This window comes from Colobus angolensis, unplaced genomic scaffold (assembly GCF_000951035.1).
Source record: "Colobus angolensis palliatus isolate OR3802 unplaced genomic scaffold, Cang.pa_1.0 Scaffold38, whole genome shotgun sequence".
Classification (NCBI taxonomy): domain Eukaryota; kingdom Metazoa; phylum Chordata; class Mammalia; order Primates; family Cercopithecidae; genus Colobus; species Colobus angolensis.
Window position 1 is genome coordinate 3342686 of NW_012117154.1, and position 14870 is coordinate 3357555.

The 14870-nt window shown below is 42.3% G+C and overlaps 1 protein-coding gene across 1 annotated transcript in view; it reads left to right on the plus strand.

Annotated features, from left to right (window-relative positions):
- The window catches only part of IGSF5 (immunoglobulin superfamily, member 5), a 39692-nt gene that overhangs the window by 7221 nt on the left and 17601 nt on the right, over positions 1–14870 (plus strand). Inside the window, 3 exon segments of the mRNA XM_011954219.1 lie at positions 1431–1749; positions 3615–3685; positions 6987–7289. Of these exon segments, the coding sequence (XP_011809609.1) occupies positions 1431–1749; positions 3615–3685; positions 6987–7289 (693 nt within the window).

A 14870-nucleotide genomic window follows, 5' to 3' on the forward strand; every position in this document is an offset into this window, starting at 1 on the left:
CTCTAACCAGCTTCGATCCATTGCTGGTGATGAGCTGCGCTCCTTTGCAGGGGGAGATGCGCTCTTATTTTTTGAATTTCCAGCTTTTCTGCCCTGCTTTTTCCCCATCTTTGTGGTTTTATCTGGTAAGACTACTTTCTATGCGAGAGGCATAGCGTATAGTCTGGGGTGCTGGGAGGAACTGGGGTTTTCACAGCCAGCTTTGGTTTTCATTAGATTTGTTTAGTTTCCATTGCTTCGGGGGCATTAGTTTTGTGTCCCCAACTAGATTATAAGCTCCTCTTGCATTTCTGATGGCAGTGACTCGAAGGCATTTATTTGAAGAATAATAGACCTACAGAAAGGGGCACATGTCATAAAGGTATAGCTGGATGACTTTTCACAAAGCGAGCATATTTGTATGATCGACGTTGAGCCCAAGAACCTTCAATGGACAGCTCCCTTCCAGGCACTCCATCCCACTCCCAGTGACCGTCATTCTGACTTCTAACTGTGTAGACACATTTTGCATGTTTTGTACTTTACCAACATATCTACTCTATTTTAGGTGGCTAGACAATGTGTTTTACAATTCTGGCCATGACAGTGTTTGAAAGAATAAAATGGAATATAATAGAATGGGTAGTATCAGAGTGTGTTGCCTGCCTAGGAACTGTTTCGTGACGTTTAGGCTTTGGGTCTATTTATATATTAAATCTAAGAGCAGCAGAATGTGGTGCCCAAATGTGTTTTGGATGAAGATATTCTAAAGGCCTGTAGTAAGCAAAGCAAAGTGTTCCAGAGGTGCTTGTTAAACATTTGAGTTTGGGTCCCAGCCCCACTGCTGTGAATGCAAATCCTGGGATGTTGCCAGTTGGCAGAGTTGGTTTTTTATGGAGACTCTGAGGAAGGTCTTCCATGCCTCTTCCTTAGCTTCTGATGTTGCTCCAATCCTTGGCATTCCTTAGCTTGTAGATGCATCACTCCAGTCTCTGCATCCATCCTCACATAGTGTTCTTCTCTGCAGGCCTCTGTGTCTCAAATCTCACTCTGCATTTCTCTTGTAGGGACACCTGTGATTGGATTTAGGGCCCATTCTAAACCCAAGTCGATTTCATCTTGAGATCCTTACCTAATTACATCTGCAAAGACCCTATTTTCAAAGGTTCCATTCTGAGGATCCAGTGGACAAATGTTCTGAGGAATACTATTCAACCCAATACAGCTGTAGAGTTAGGGGGTAGAGTGGAAAGGAGAGCATGGCAGTGGCTTCCATTGGAAGCTCCTGGTCTGCTGAGGAGAGCTGGTGTTAGGATCCAAAAGACACAGAGTCTGAGCCACTGGATGGTAACCCTGGGGGTTACCACTGATAAATACAGAAAGGTTAGAGCACACAGTTGATTTATGGAGATCCATTCATTTACCAGCTTGAAAAACTGGCTACCTTCCAGGTTCTGAATCTGGTAATGAAGTCTTAGAAGGCCCCCAAAAGGCAACAGTCTTGAAGGGCTCCCAGGCTCACTTCAACTGCACTGTCTCCCAGGGCTGGAAGCTCATCATGTGGGCTGTCAATGACGTGGTGGTGCTGAGCATCAGGCCCATGGAGCCCATCATCACCAATGACTACTTCACCTCTCAGAGGTATGACCAGGGTGGGAACTTCACCTCAGAGATAATCATCCACAATGTGCAGCCCAGTGATTCGGGGAACATCAGATGCAGCCTCCAGAACAGTCACCTGCATGGATCTGCTGTGTATGGATCTGCTGTGTAGGTGTGTATGCAGGTGACTTCTGAATGCCACATCTGAAGTCCATCCGGTTAAATGTCAGAGGGCAGGAAGAACCTTCTAAAGTTCATGCTGCGTATGATGGCAGATGTGGTCTACCTTCAGTTGGTGTTGACATACAATCATTCTGACCTGATGAATGCTTTGTGGTTGGTCACCTCCTTCCTCCCTCATGCTCTCCCCACCTCCTCCCTTCCTCTTCCCTTCTCCCCCTCTCTTCCTTCCCTCCTATGTGCTCTAGCCTTCAGTTGGCAATAGGCTTAGAATTATTCTGGACGGACTAATGTTAATTGTTTTGTTGATTTATCCCCCTTCTTCCTCACTTCCTCCCTTCTTTCCCTTTTTTCTGCTTCATTCCCTCTCTCCTTCCATCTTTGCTTTCCTTCTTTTTTTTCTGGTTAAGACTGATAGAGACAGATTTTATCACTTCCCCTTTGAATCCATTTCAGTATTTAATAGCCTTTCTGGAAATATATCCTGGAATTCTTCTAGGGCTAGTAGCAGTCATTTTTCTTTGATTTAGAGACAGTTGGCAATCACTGCCCTTTCTCTAGTTTTTCCATATACATGACCATATTTCTCTGCTTACATCATTTATCAACTCTGAAGGATGCTTTAACTTTTTCCTCTTCCCAGCAGAATCCTCCCAACTTATTTCTGTACCCTGCCTTCAATTACGGTGGGATAGTCATTACAGTCAAAGTTGTGTGTTCACCAAATATATCAAGTCGTTGAGAGAAAAGGAAAGAATAAACAAAATGTATAATAATAGATAGCTTATTTTTCATTTTAGAGGTAATTTGGAGGTGCTGAAGATAATGTTTCACAGTAAAAAAGTAAAAGGATGCTTTACAAAGATTTGGAATAGTCTTACCAAAATTTAATCACTTTGCATTCTTTACAAGTGTATTTATACTCTATTTAAAGATATAGAGTTCCTGATTTCTATGGCAGCATTTCTTAGAATATATTATATCTTATAAATTATTTCTTATCTCTATGTATTTGCTTGTCTGGAAGAAATTCCCAAAGATTTTGTTCATATTTATGTTGCTATTAAATCAGATTTCATAACCTTTGGTGGAGACATGTTTACCTATTTCTATTTGTGTTTTAAAAAATGTTTTTTTACTTTAGAAATTTAGCTAAATTGGTGTGTCTTTACTTTTGTGTGTTTTTAATTTTGTGTAGTTTAATTAGGGGCACAATTGTATTTTCTAAATAAGTGATTTTATAAGACTATTTAGGACTGTTGGCCTATTTTGCATGACCAGATTCTTATTATGATAATTTGTGATATAAGAGAAAGAACAGAGGAAAAAAGAATCAAAGATACAAATTCTGGTTTTGGCTTCATCAGTTATCTATCAGAGAGACCCCTGAGATGGCTCAATTTCTTCATTTTTAACCTGGCGATGAATCTTCCCAGCCCACCTCAAGGGTTTGCTGCGTGGATCAGGTGAAAAAATGACTAAAGATGGTTTGATGACTCCAAAGTCCTGTCTGATTTAATTCCCTGCACGTTAAGTTGGGAGCCAGAGTGTTCTAGTGGTCAGGAGTGCAGACTTTGGGCTTGGCTGCCTGGGTCCATGTTACCGCTTTATGACAATTTGTGACCTGGGACACAATTACTTAATGACTTTGAGTCCTAGTGTCCTCATGATAGGGCTGCCATGGTGTCAAATGAGTAGGTCTATGTAAAGCCTTTACCACACCTGGCTCATAGCAATCACTGTATGGCCATTTGCTAGTATTTATTGTGTTCCCAATAAAAGCATGCCATTGTATTGGGTATTTAAGAGTGACTCCAAGAGGAATGGAATAAGACACAATTTCTTTCTTTTAGAATTTCAGAAGAAGAGTGGATAATGCAAGTTGCACAAATAATAGGGATGCCAGCCACCCAGATGCTGGCAAGTGAGATGGAAGGGAGGCAACCTCGGGTTCCAATCAAGAGGGGAGCTGACAGAGTCAGTAAAGCCTTCATGGATGATTTCATGGGCAAGGTGCCATTGAAGGTGTACTTTCCACGTCTGTAGACAGAATGGGAAAGCAAGAGAGGAGGAGGGCATCGCTGGAGCAGGGAAACGGGATCACAGGCATGGCTTGTTACTGCTACACTTAGGACACATCACATTCGGAAACCATGTGGTTTTGTAGCATCTTTTCCCAAAGTCACAAGTCTACAGATTTGTCTGAATTTCCCTAACATGACTTTTTATATATTGGTAGTTATGGTAGTTTTTGGTTTTAATACAGATGGAAGAGCAAGCATCTAGAGGAGGCAAAGACTTCTCCAAGATATTGCGAGAGGAACCCATAGAGCTTGGACAGAACTGAATCCCTTTATCTTCGTCTCATTGCTCTGAATGGTACGTAGTTCCTAGAGGAGCAAACGTTCTCTGAGCAACAGGGTCTCCCTGAAGGGAGAAAGAATCTTGAAAAAAGAGGAAACAACCATGAATTATTCTATAATTTTTTCCCCTCCTTATATGTCGACAAAATAGAGATGATATAACTCGAAATTGAGTCATCTGAAATCCATGGGAATATTCTAGTATCACTTTTGTATAAAGTGTTCGTCATGCTACTGGATAACCTTTGTGAAAGCTGGTGGGGGAAAGTGGAATCCCAATTGTACACAGAAAAAGGAAATCCTTCAGATTGCTGGGTTGGTCCACTTGCTGCCTTATCCACCAATCAATCACACACCAAATTCTAGACCTCTTATGTTTTGAGGGCTGCAAGGACTTGAGTTCGAAAGCTTCTGTTATTAGCTGAGACAGTATCATTCCTCCCAGTTCTGTCACCTTAAACCATCTCTGTCACAGAAAACAAACACAAAATCCTTTAGACTTAAGGGACAAACACTTTATCCTCTCCTTGTTGCATTTACAGTAGCCCTTGAATTAGCAAAACTGCCTTTCTTATTCCAAGGGAATATTCAGGAAGTAATAATTGGGAAGCTAACATTTCAGAGCAAAAAGATCTTTCAGAGCTGACCCAGTTCACTGTAGTCTGGGGACTCCACAATGTACCCTGAGATCCTTTCAGGGTGGTCTGTGAAGTCATGATTGTTTTCATAATAATATGAAGATTCCTATTATTGTTGCCTTTTTCACTCTTCACACAAGTGCACAGGAGAGCTTTCCACTGTACATTGGGAAGGTCTGCATGACTCAGCAGAACAGCATTTTCCAGATGACTGAAGTGTAATAAATTCATCCTAGAATAAAAGGTCCATTCAAAGTGCCAGATAGTGCAATGGGTTTTAATGTAACAGAAAATGAAAGTTCCTTGATAGAATTTCAGATTCCACTGTGTAAAAATCATTTAAGAAACCTCAGCCGAGAATGGTGGCTCATGTCTGTAATCCCAGCATTTTGGGAGGCCCAGGCGGGCAGATCACTTGAGCCCAGGAGATTGAGACCATCTCGCCTGGGCAGCATGGTGAAATTCCATCTCTTAAAGAAAAAAGTGCTGGACGCAGTGGCTCACGCCTGTAATCCCAGCACTTTGGGAGGCCGAGGGGGGTGGATCACCTGAGGTCGGGAGTTCGAGACCAGCTTGACCAACATGGAGAAACCCCATCTCTACTAAAAATACAAAATTAGCTGGGCATGGTGGCGCATGCCTGTAATTCCAGCTACTCGGGAGGCTGAGGCAGGAGAATCGCTTGAACCTGGGAGGTGGAGGTTGCCATGAGCCAAGATGGCATCATTGCACGCCATTCTGGGCAACAAGGGTGAAAGTCTGTCTCCAAAAAAAAAAAAAAAAAGAAAAGTAAGTTTTGGTGCAGTATTCAAGAATATCCACAATTATCTGAAAAGCTATTAAGTACTCTTCACTGTTCCAACTACATATCTGTGTGAAGTCAGGTTTTCTTTATATCCTTCAAACAAGGCAGTATATTGCAACAGACTGAATGAAGAGATAGCTATGAGAATCCAGCCAGACATTACAGAGATTTATATAAGTATAAAACAATGTCACTCCTCTTATTATTTTAGTTTAAAAGTATGATTTGTTTCCATAAAAATGTTAATCAAAATTAACATGTAATAAATTATTATTTCTAAATATATACTTTAAAATAATTATTTAACTTTAATATAAAATATGATAAATATTGGTAGATAAAACCCACATAAGTGAAAGGTCTTTGGAGTCCTCAGTGATTTTGAAGAGTGTAAAAGGTACTGAAACCAAAATATTTGAGAAGTGCTGATCTGGTCAAACTATCTCATTCAGTAAGTACAACAAAGAGAGCCAAAAAAATTCAGTGACTTGCCCAAAGTGATGACAATTTTCTGGCAGAACCAAGATTGGGAAGAAATTTTTTGATTCTTAGTTTAGTATTCTTTCCATTATATTGTGTAGTCCAGAGTTTCAGCATGTTTTTGCTTGGACATTTATATATATACATATATATATATATATTTCACTAATGCTGTCTTTACTGGGGCCAGTCCTCAGGTTGTTTTAGTCACACTTGTGAAAACAAGTATTATTTTCATATGGGTTGTTTTCAGTATGAATGCTGACCTATGCAAGAGTGTTCTTAATAAAAAATAAAAAATAACTTATCTAAGTTATTCTGACACATGATTTGGGTTAGTTATTTCTGTAAATATTAGATTGGATTTTGATTTAATTTGTAATGAGAAACCTGTGTTAAGGCAGTATCCTAGGAAGTTATGTTTAAGACCATATGCCCCTAGAAATAAATAAAAATGTATCTGATTGACCAGAACTCCAGGGAAGACTTGCGTCCCACTCTGAGCTGTGTCCTCGTCACAGTGAGAAGAAGGTGAAGCTCGTTTCTCTTTTTCGCTTTGCTCCCTGGACAGCCCAAGATAATTCTGTAGCTCACTTCAGGTATTGCATAGCCCCTATGGCATGCACTTTCCCTTTTCTTTCCCATATAATTATTTCCCCCTGGTTTCTGACTTTTATGAAGCATTTTCTATGTAACTTTGTGCTTTCTTGTGAGCAACCTCACTTTCTTCAGAGACCCTGGCAGGTGTGCAAAAAAGACCCAGATAAAATCTGAGTTAAGATTTCCCAGTAGAGACACAGCCCCTTTGGGCTTAGGAAAATAGGTCTCACAAAATGTAATTTGAAGCAAAACTTAAAAAAAAAAAAAGAGAGAAAAAGAAAACTTAGAAGTGAGAGGCACGGTCATGTCTTCAGTGTGTTTCTCTCTTTTCTTCTTTAGTGATGGGAGAACAGTTGTTCATTCCCAATGTTAATCTTGTAGTCGCTGAGAATGAGCCTTGTAAAGTTACTTGTCGAGCCTCGCACTGGACCCGGCTCCCGGATATTTCCTGGGAGCTCGGTCTCCTGGTCAGCCATTCAAGCTATTATTTTGTTCCGGAGCCCAGCGACCTTCAAAGTGCAGTGAGCATCCTGGCTCTGACCCCACAGAGCAATGGGACTTTGACATGTGTGGCTACCTGGAAGAGCCTGAAGGCCCGCAAGTCTGCAAGTGTAAATCTCACTGTGATTCAGCGTCCCCAAGGTAAGTGAAGACTTTCTGCTTTGTATGAAATGAATGATTATTTCATGCTTCACTATTATGTAGAATACTCCTTCATCCATGATGCCTGGAAAAACCATATGACGACCTTGATTTCGGGTAGGAATGATAAGGCCAATCACATCTGCTGTCAGCTTAATAATCTTTTTTTTTTTTTAAATTATTATACTTTAAGTTCTAGGGTACATGTGCACAATGTGCAGGTTTGTTACATATGTATACATGTGCCATGTTGGTGTGTGGCACCCATTAACTCGTCATTTACATTGGGTATATCTCCTAATGCTATCCCTCCCCGCTCCCTCCACCCCACAATAGGACCCGGTGTGTGATGTTCCCGTTCCTGTGTCCAAGTGTTCTCATTGTTCAATTCCCACCTATGAGTGAGAACATGCGGTGTGTGGTTTTTTGTCCTTGCAATCAGTTTGTTTGCTGAGAATGATGGTTTCCAGCTTCATCCATGTCCCTACAAAGGACATGAACTCATCCTTTTTTATGGCTGCATAGTATTCTATGGTGTATATGTGCCACATTTTCTTCATCTGGTCTATCACTGATGGACATCTGGGTTGGTTCCAAGTCTTTGCTATTGTGAACAGTGCCACAATAAGCATACGTGTGCATGTGTCTTTATAGCAGGTGGGACTGTAAACTAGTTCAAGCATTGTGGAAGACAGTGTGGTGATTCCTCAAGGATCTAGAACTAGAAATACCATTTCACCCAGCCATCCCATTACTGGGTATATACCCAAAGGATTATAAATCATGCAGCTTAATAATCTTATACCCTCAACTGCTTTTAAAATTCCATCTTAAAGTTTTTTTCTCTTACTACATTTGAAAGCCATTTAGAATCTTGCCAATTTTTATCATCAAAGAGCATCAAGTTTAGAGAGAAATGCTTGAGTTAAACATTTTTTTCTGTAGCTTTTACCCACCACTGTTTCAGGTGGATTCCACCCACTGAGCCAGTATGAAGCAGGTCCTCCTATTGCAGGAGGGCCTCAGGTCTCCCTGAATTTCTTCCAGTCTTAGTGGAATTATAATGCTTCATTTCTTCCCTCAGCAAATCCACAATGTATTTGAAAGTGTCAAGTCTATATGTATATAGTTTAACTTGACTAAGTGACATGACTTTAAAGTTTAGATCCCTCTAAAGAATCTCCTGTGGGTTTTTTGGCGTACCAGACACTCTAACCACATTCCTTGAAGGGGCCCATAGAGCCTGTGTGCTTTGAGTCAGCCTGGACAGAGTGGGCCCGGGGTGTTGGAGACTGACTTTAACTTAACATTTTACAAAAGAGGAAGCGAGGCCTAGAGAAATTCTGTGCTTCCATCCAGGTCACACAGCCAACGTGGCAGAGCTGGGTCTAGAAGCTGAGAAGAGCTTTTCTTCTCGTCTAAAGCTTTTCCCACCATGACTACACCCTTACCTGAGATCTTCCGAAGTTCAGAACAAAGCCATAGCCAAAGCTAATAATGGTAACGATAATAAACAGCACTCTATAGCACTTACCGAGTTATCAGGCACTGTTCTGAGCACTTCTCAAGTATTCACAGAATTAACCTGCCTGACAGCCGTGTGAGTGTTGCTGTTACTCCTATTGTAAAGGCAAGGTGACAGGGACAGTGCTGTTGGGATTTCGCCCAGGTCTGTAGAGTGAGTAAATGACAGGGCAACCTCTAGTCGCCTGTAGAGTGAGTAAATGACAGGCAGTCTGTCTCCAGAAACTGCTCACCTGGCAACTCCGCCCGCCGTGTGAGAGCCACATGGAGGGTACATGAGATCCCATGGCTGCCATAACAGAGGACCACAGGCTTGGTGGCTTAAACAACAGAAATGGATTTTCTTACAGTCCTAGAGGCTGGAAGTGTCAGCAGGGCTGGTTCCCCCTGAGGGCTGGGAGGGATCCTCTGTCCCTTACCTCTCCCCTTGTTCCCTGTGGTTGCTGGCCATCTTCCACCTTCCTTAGCTTGTAGAAATGTCACCCTCCTCTCTGCCTTCATCTTCACTTGGTGTTCTCCCAGTTTTTTGGGTCTTTGCTGAGATAAACGTTTTCGAACGGTACAGGTTGTTTTTGCAAGATGCCTCTCAATGTGGGTCAATTTAGATTTGTCTAAAATGTTTCAGCATACTTTGATTTAGGCTACAGATTTTTGGCAAGATATAGGTAATATCATGTGACCACAGGATCGCAGTTTTCATCGGTGTAAGTTTGACCCTTTGGTGAAGGTGGCATACCCTGAATTGATCCAACATAAAAGTACCTTTTTGCCTTTATAATTAATATGTAAGCAATAGATATTGTGGGAATATCCCGTTTACCCACCTAATACAAAAATTTTTAAAAAACTTTTATTTTAGGTTCAGGGTTACACATGCCGGTTTGTTATACAGGTAAACTCATGTCACAGGGGACTGTTGTACAAATTATTTTATGACCTAGGTACTAAGCCTAGTACCCATTAGTTATTTTTTCTGCTTCTCTCCCTCCTCCCACCCTCAGATAGACCCCCGTGTGTGTTGTTCCCCTCTATGTGTCCAAGTGTTCTCATCATTTAGCTCCCACTTACAAGTGAGAACAGGCGGTATTTGGCTTTCTGTTCCTGTGTTAGTTTGCTAAGGATAATGACCTCCAGCTCCATCCATGTCCTTGCAAAGGAGACGACTTTGTTCTTTTTCCACCTACTAACTTTTACATTCATTGATGAATCAGTGCCTGAATCAATGACTTCTATGGTGGTTGTAAAGAGTGATTTCCTGCTTCCATTATTCTTTCCATATCTATTAATTGGCTTTCTTTTGTTAAACAAGAGACTTCCCTCCCCTTTCTTCCTTTTCTTTTTTCTTCCTTTTTTCCCCTCACAGTTTTAGTAGGGACTCAATTTTGTTCAATACATTCTAATCTATTCCTGTCATTTTTCATTTTGACACTCAGATTGCTCCAGACGTGGCGTCTGGACACCACGAGATTGCTCCAGTCGGTGTCCCTTCAAGCTGGTGCTGGCGTCCTTCTGACATTCCCCCTATTAGTTTTCGAGCACCTGGACCCATTAGGTTTTCCAGACTCACTTTGTACTCCCCTGTCTCCACCGGGAATCAGTCATTTTTCCAGGGAGCCAACCTTAAATATCACACATTAGTCTACTTAAATATGGTAAAGGATGGTCCAGACTTTGAAAGAGAAGATTTTTTAAAATTCCATTAGCACCAAATGGAATAAAATGTACTGGTTAAAGCATATATCCTAACAAGGTAATGATACAGCAGGAGCTCTGGCCTGATTGATGGTACCTTAGAAAGATAGATTTTAGAGACTGGCTTGCCTGCAAATGTTTTCTTCTGCAGTGGAAGGGAAATGGAGCACTTAATTTCCCTTCATCAGGTTTAATTTGCTGAATTCTTCTTAGACCAGGACTAGTGCCTTAACGACGGCAGCTGGAGGCATGGCTGCTGGGAGAGGGAGGCTCAGAGGGTGCTTGCAATGAGTCTAGCTTTATTGAACTCATTTGGAAAAGGGTAATTTGTTTCTAAATTATTCATCAAGATCCAGTGCAGCTGAGGGCTGGCTGCATGTTATGTGTTTTATGTAAGTTTTATTAGCTGAAGACCTCATTGCAGCCTTGGCTGGCAGAGCTGGTGACCAGACGAGGCTGTAAGGAGAACAGCCAGGTTTCCAGAGAGCCAAGTGTTAATGGGGCTATGCCCATTCAGTCTTCTTCAGGAATCACATAAACATCCATTTTCCTCCCATTTCCTAAAAGTGCAAAGCATTTGTTTTCATTTCTGAAATATCCCTGCAAGTCATTGAAAGAAGAATGATGTCAGCTTTGGAAGCCTATCCAATCAGGGCAAGTCACAGGGTTGTATGAAGTACTTCCTGGTTTATAGTTCAAAAGGTTTCTTTAGAGAAAAGCATTCTGGGAGGTCTAACCCTCAATTCAGATCTGTTTTTTAGAAATTGATTTTCTTAACGACAGAAGTGATACAAACCTCGAGCACTGCAGATGTATCCAAAACTAGAGAGTGAGGCCCTCTCACCCTGACTTGGGAGAAGCACTGTCAGAGCCATCTGCCCGTCGGGATGGTTTTCTTTGTGCAGTTATTTGTGTGTAGGTTGTGAAATGGTTAAAATGAAGTCGTGTTTTTAGAACACACGAGCACCTTGTAGAATGTAGTGATTGCTGGTTATAAGCTTACCGTTTTGAGAAATGGCGATTTTGGGCGCAGAGAAGAGTAGTAGAAGTGACAGTCCTGGGCCTTTGCCCTGGCACTGATGGTGCAACTTTGGGCAAGTCAGCAATCTTCAGGGCTCAGTTTTCTCACCTGTAAAGTGGGTAGGAGAAGAATAGAGAAGTCCCCTCTCCCGGCTGCGGGTCAGAGCCAGCAGAGGAGCCTTCTTCATAAATACACTGAGGCTCAGCCGCCTCCTGGGGGTTTTGTTTCATGGGTTTTTGTGGAGCCTGGGAATTGCAATTGTAAAAAAAGTTCCCAAGTTACTCTAATGGGCAGCCAGGATTGGGGGCTACTGAACTGAAAAAAATCTCTAAGGTCCAACCTTCCCATCCAGCCCGATCAAGTGCTGTGTCTACACAGACTTGGACATTAGACAACCTGGGTTCCAATCCCAGCTCACCCAATCACTAGCTGTGTGTCTTCTGGACAAGTTACTTACCCTCTCTGAGCCTCAGTTTTAGAACAGTCCTTGCCCCAGAGCACACAGGACTGGAAAGGGAGTAATTGTTATCATTCACACTATTGATTCAGAGATCTCTTGTGTCGCCTCTAGTGGGCACAAGGGTGCGCTTTGCGCATGACGGTGGTGACATTTGGTATTCATATGTACTTGGCACATGTTGGTGGTGACATTTTATATTAATACATTAGGTTTCAAGAAATTCTATACCTTTTAAAACCTCTATGCCTTCCTTTGAGAGCCTCTGGGAAATGCTATTTTCCTTGTCTTCACAGATGGGAAAAGGACAATCTCCAAGCAGAGGTTAAAGCACATGGTAAAGTCGGTAATGAGGCCCTAACAAGCACACAGTGGTGTGAAGGAGTGTAGGGGGAAAGGCAAGCGACGTTGACCTTGGAGCTAATCTTTGTTAGTCACTATTCAGCTATAGTATGCTCATCCTCTCCAGCAAACCCGCTATTCACCTGAGCCAGGCGCACCCACACCCACACCCTCCAGAAGTTACAAGGCACAGACCAGCACCCTGCTGTAGACTTTATGCAAATATGTTTATGTCATCTCTGGGCCATATTTTCCTCAGAAGGATTGTTCTACATTGGAAACAACACATGGCAGGATGGAACGATATGAGCCAGGAGCCCTGTGGCTTCCTGTTCTGGGCTCCCTGTGCCATTTACTTAGTTCCTCTGTCCTGAGCATCTTGTCTGCATGAAGATTGGATTATGGATGACATCATTCCAAGAGTCTGTTTTCTGTCCACTGTCAGATTTTTGATTTGTCAGTAATGTATGGCTACCATCTATTTTTCAATCTACAGTAAATGCACTCTTTTTTTAAAAAAAATTAGCCCCATACTAAACAAAAATATCCATGCATGTGGGTATACTTATGTATACACATGTAATATATGTGTTATATATGATAAATTTGAAATGGTTATGAAAATAAGAAAGGGCTATCTGTGTAGCCCCAGCGCTAAATCATGCCTCTTGCTGACTTATACACTACACTTTGGGGTCCACTGGATTAAAGGGAGACTTCATCTTAAGTCTCACCTAGGCATAAAACTCCTTGGAACATTTGCCTTCCAACAGAGTGTGGTCACAACAAATAGGAAGCGAAAGAGTAAGTGATATGGTTCCTAATACCAGCTCCATTTTGGTCAGAGTTTGGGGCTTTTAACTTTCTGAACTTTGTGGTTAAATTAAGGGACAAAAGAGTGTTTAAAGTCCCTCTGGCCCTCAGTCTCTCCCTTGACTCAGTCACCACCCCCAGCAAAATGTCCCTTCCCTTCTGTTAAACATGCACTCCCTGAAAATAAGGCAGGCTCTCTGTGCTAGATTAAGGCAGGCCGTCTCTGTGCTAGATTAAGGCAGGCTGTCTCTGTGCTAGATTAAGGCAGGCTGTCTCTGTGCTAGATTAAGGCAGGCTGTCTCTGTGCTAGATTAAGGCAGGCTGTCTCCGTGCTAGATTAGAGGAAATGTCACGTCCAGATTCAGGAAGTTTGGCACGCTCATAGTTCTGTCTAGTAGGGGAAGAAAAGTCTACCGATAGGGAGTGTGTAAGTCCACAAGCATGCTGTCTTATGCCAGTGAGAATTTCAAGCCTGTCTCTTAAATCTTGAGCCAGACCTCATTGGTTAACCCCAGCCAGCTCCCTTATTAATAAAACTTGTTATATTTGCAAACTTCAGTTAGTAAGAGTCCGTTAAATTGGAACTAGGATGACCACTGCCAACTGGAGCCTGTGTGCTATAACGTACAGCATTCTCAGAACTTTCACACACACCCCTGAACAGCCTGGTGGGACAGGAGTTGTTATTGGCAAGTGAGCCAGAGGCCAAAGGTAATGCAGCAAGAAATGCTGGTCATGAGATTTGACTGGTTCCATCCACAGGAAACCTAAAGTTCTTTCTCAGTCACAAACCTCCCACACGGTGGTCCAACCTCTAACTCAAGACTGTGAAGATCGTTGATGCAACTCTGGACTTCATCATTTTATTATCACATCTGTGGGAGGGAGAGTGTGAGAGCATCCTGTCATGTTGTGGGTATCTTGGGCAGTGTTTACATTTTGGCTGCATACAAGGGATCCCCAAATTGGGGGTCACCGACTGTCTGCCTCAGAATCAGGGGGGTATCATTCGGGATATCCTGACTCTGTGTCCCCTGAGGTGGGCTTTGAATCTGCATGTGCAGTGATATTCCAGGTGATGCTTGGGATTCTGCTGTCTGTGGAGCAAGGGGATAAATGTGCTCCTCTGCATGCGAAGGGTCTGCCTCGTGTCAGTGCTTCAGCTCTGGGACTGGGAAGGTGTGGAATGGGAAGGGTGTATTCTGTTCCTTCCCTCTTCACCATTTTTGGGAGAACCCTTTACAAGTCTCTATCTATTCTAGCTCATCTTGGATGGTGGGAGAGGTGGAGATAGACAGCATTAGGAAAGTAGTTTGACTTCCTTACAATCCTACAGTTCTGCTCTGGGCATCTTACTATGGGGAGAAAGGTGATCCCTAGACCTGGTTCAGCTGCAGCTGACTGCCTGGTGCATAGACTGCTCTTCTCCATGTAGAGTCATTTAACTTTGACACAGGAATAGCAAACTACTATTGCAAGGTCAATTTTCCAGGAAAATTATAAGAAGGAACATCTAAGAGCTGTTTTTGAACTCTAGTCTCTGGTTCCAAAGTGGTGGATGGCCATTGATTTCAAGGCAAACCCCATGTTCCTTCATGGGAAGTCTACTGTTTCAGTATTTTCTAATGACTAGTATCTAATGAAATAGCATGCATTTATATTAAGATACCACCCAAGCATGCAGGGTTGAGAACTGTCTCTTAATCTTTCCCTTCATCCATGCATCCACCCA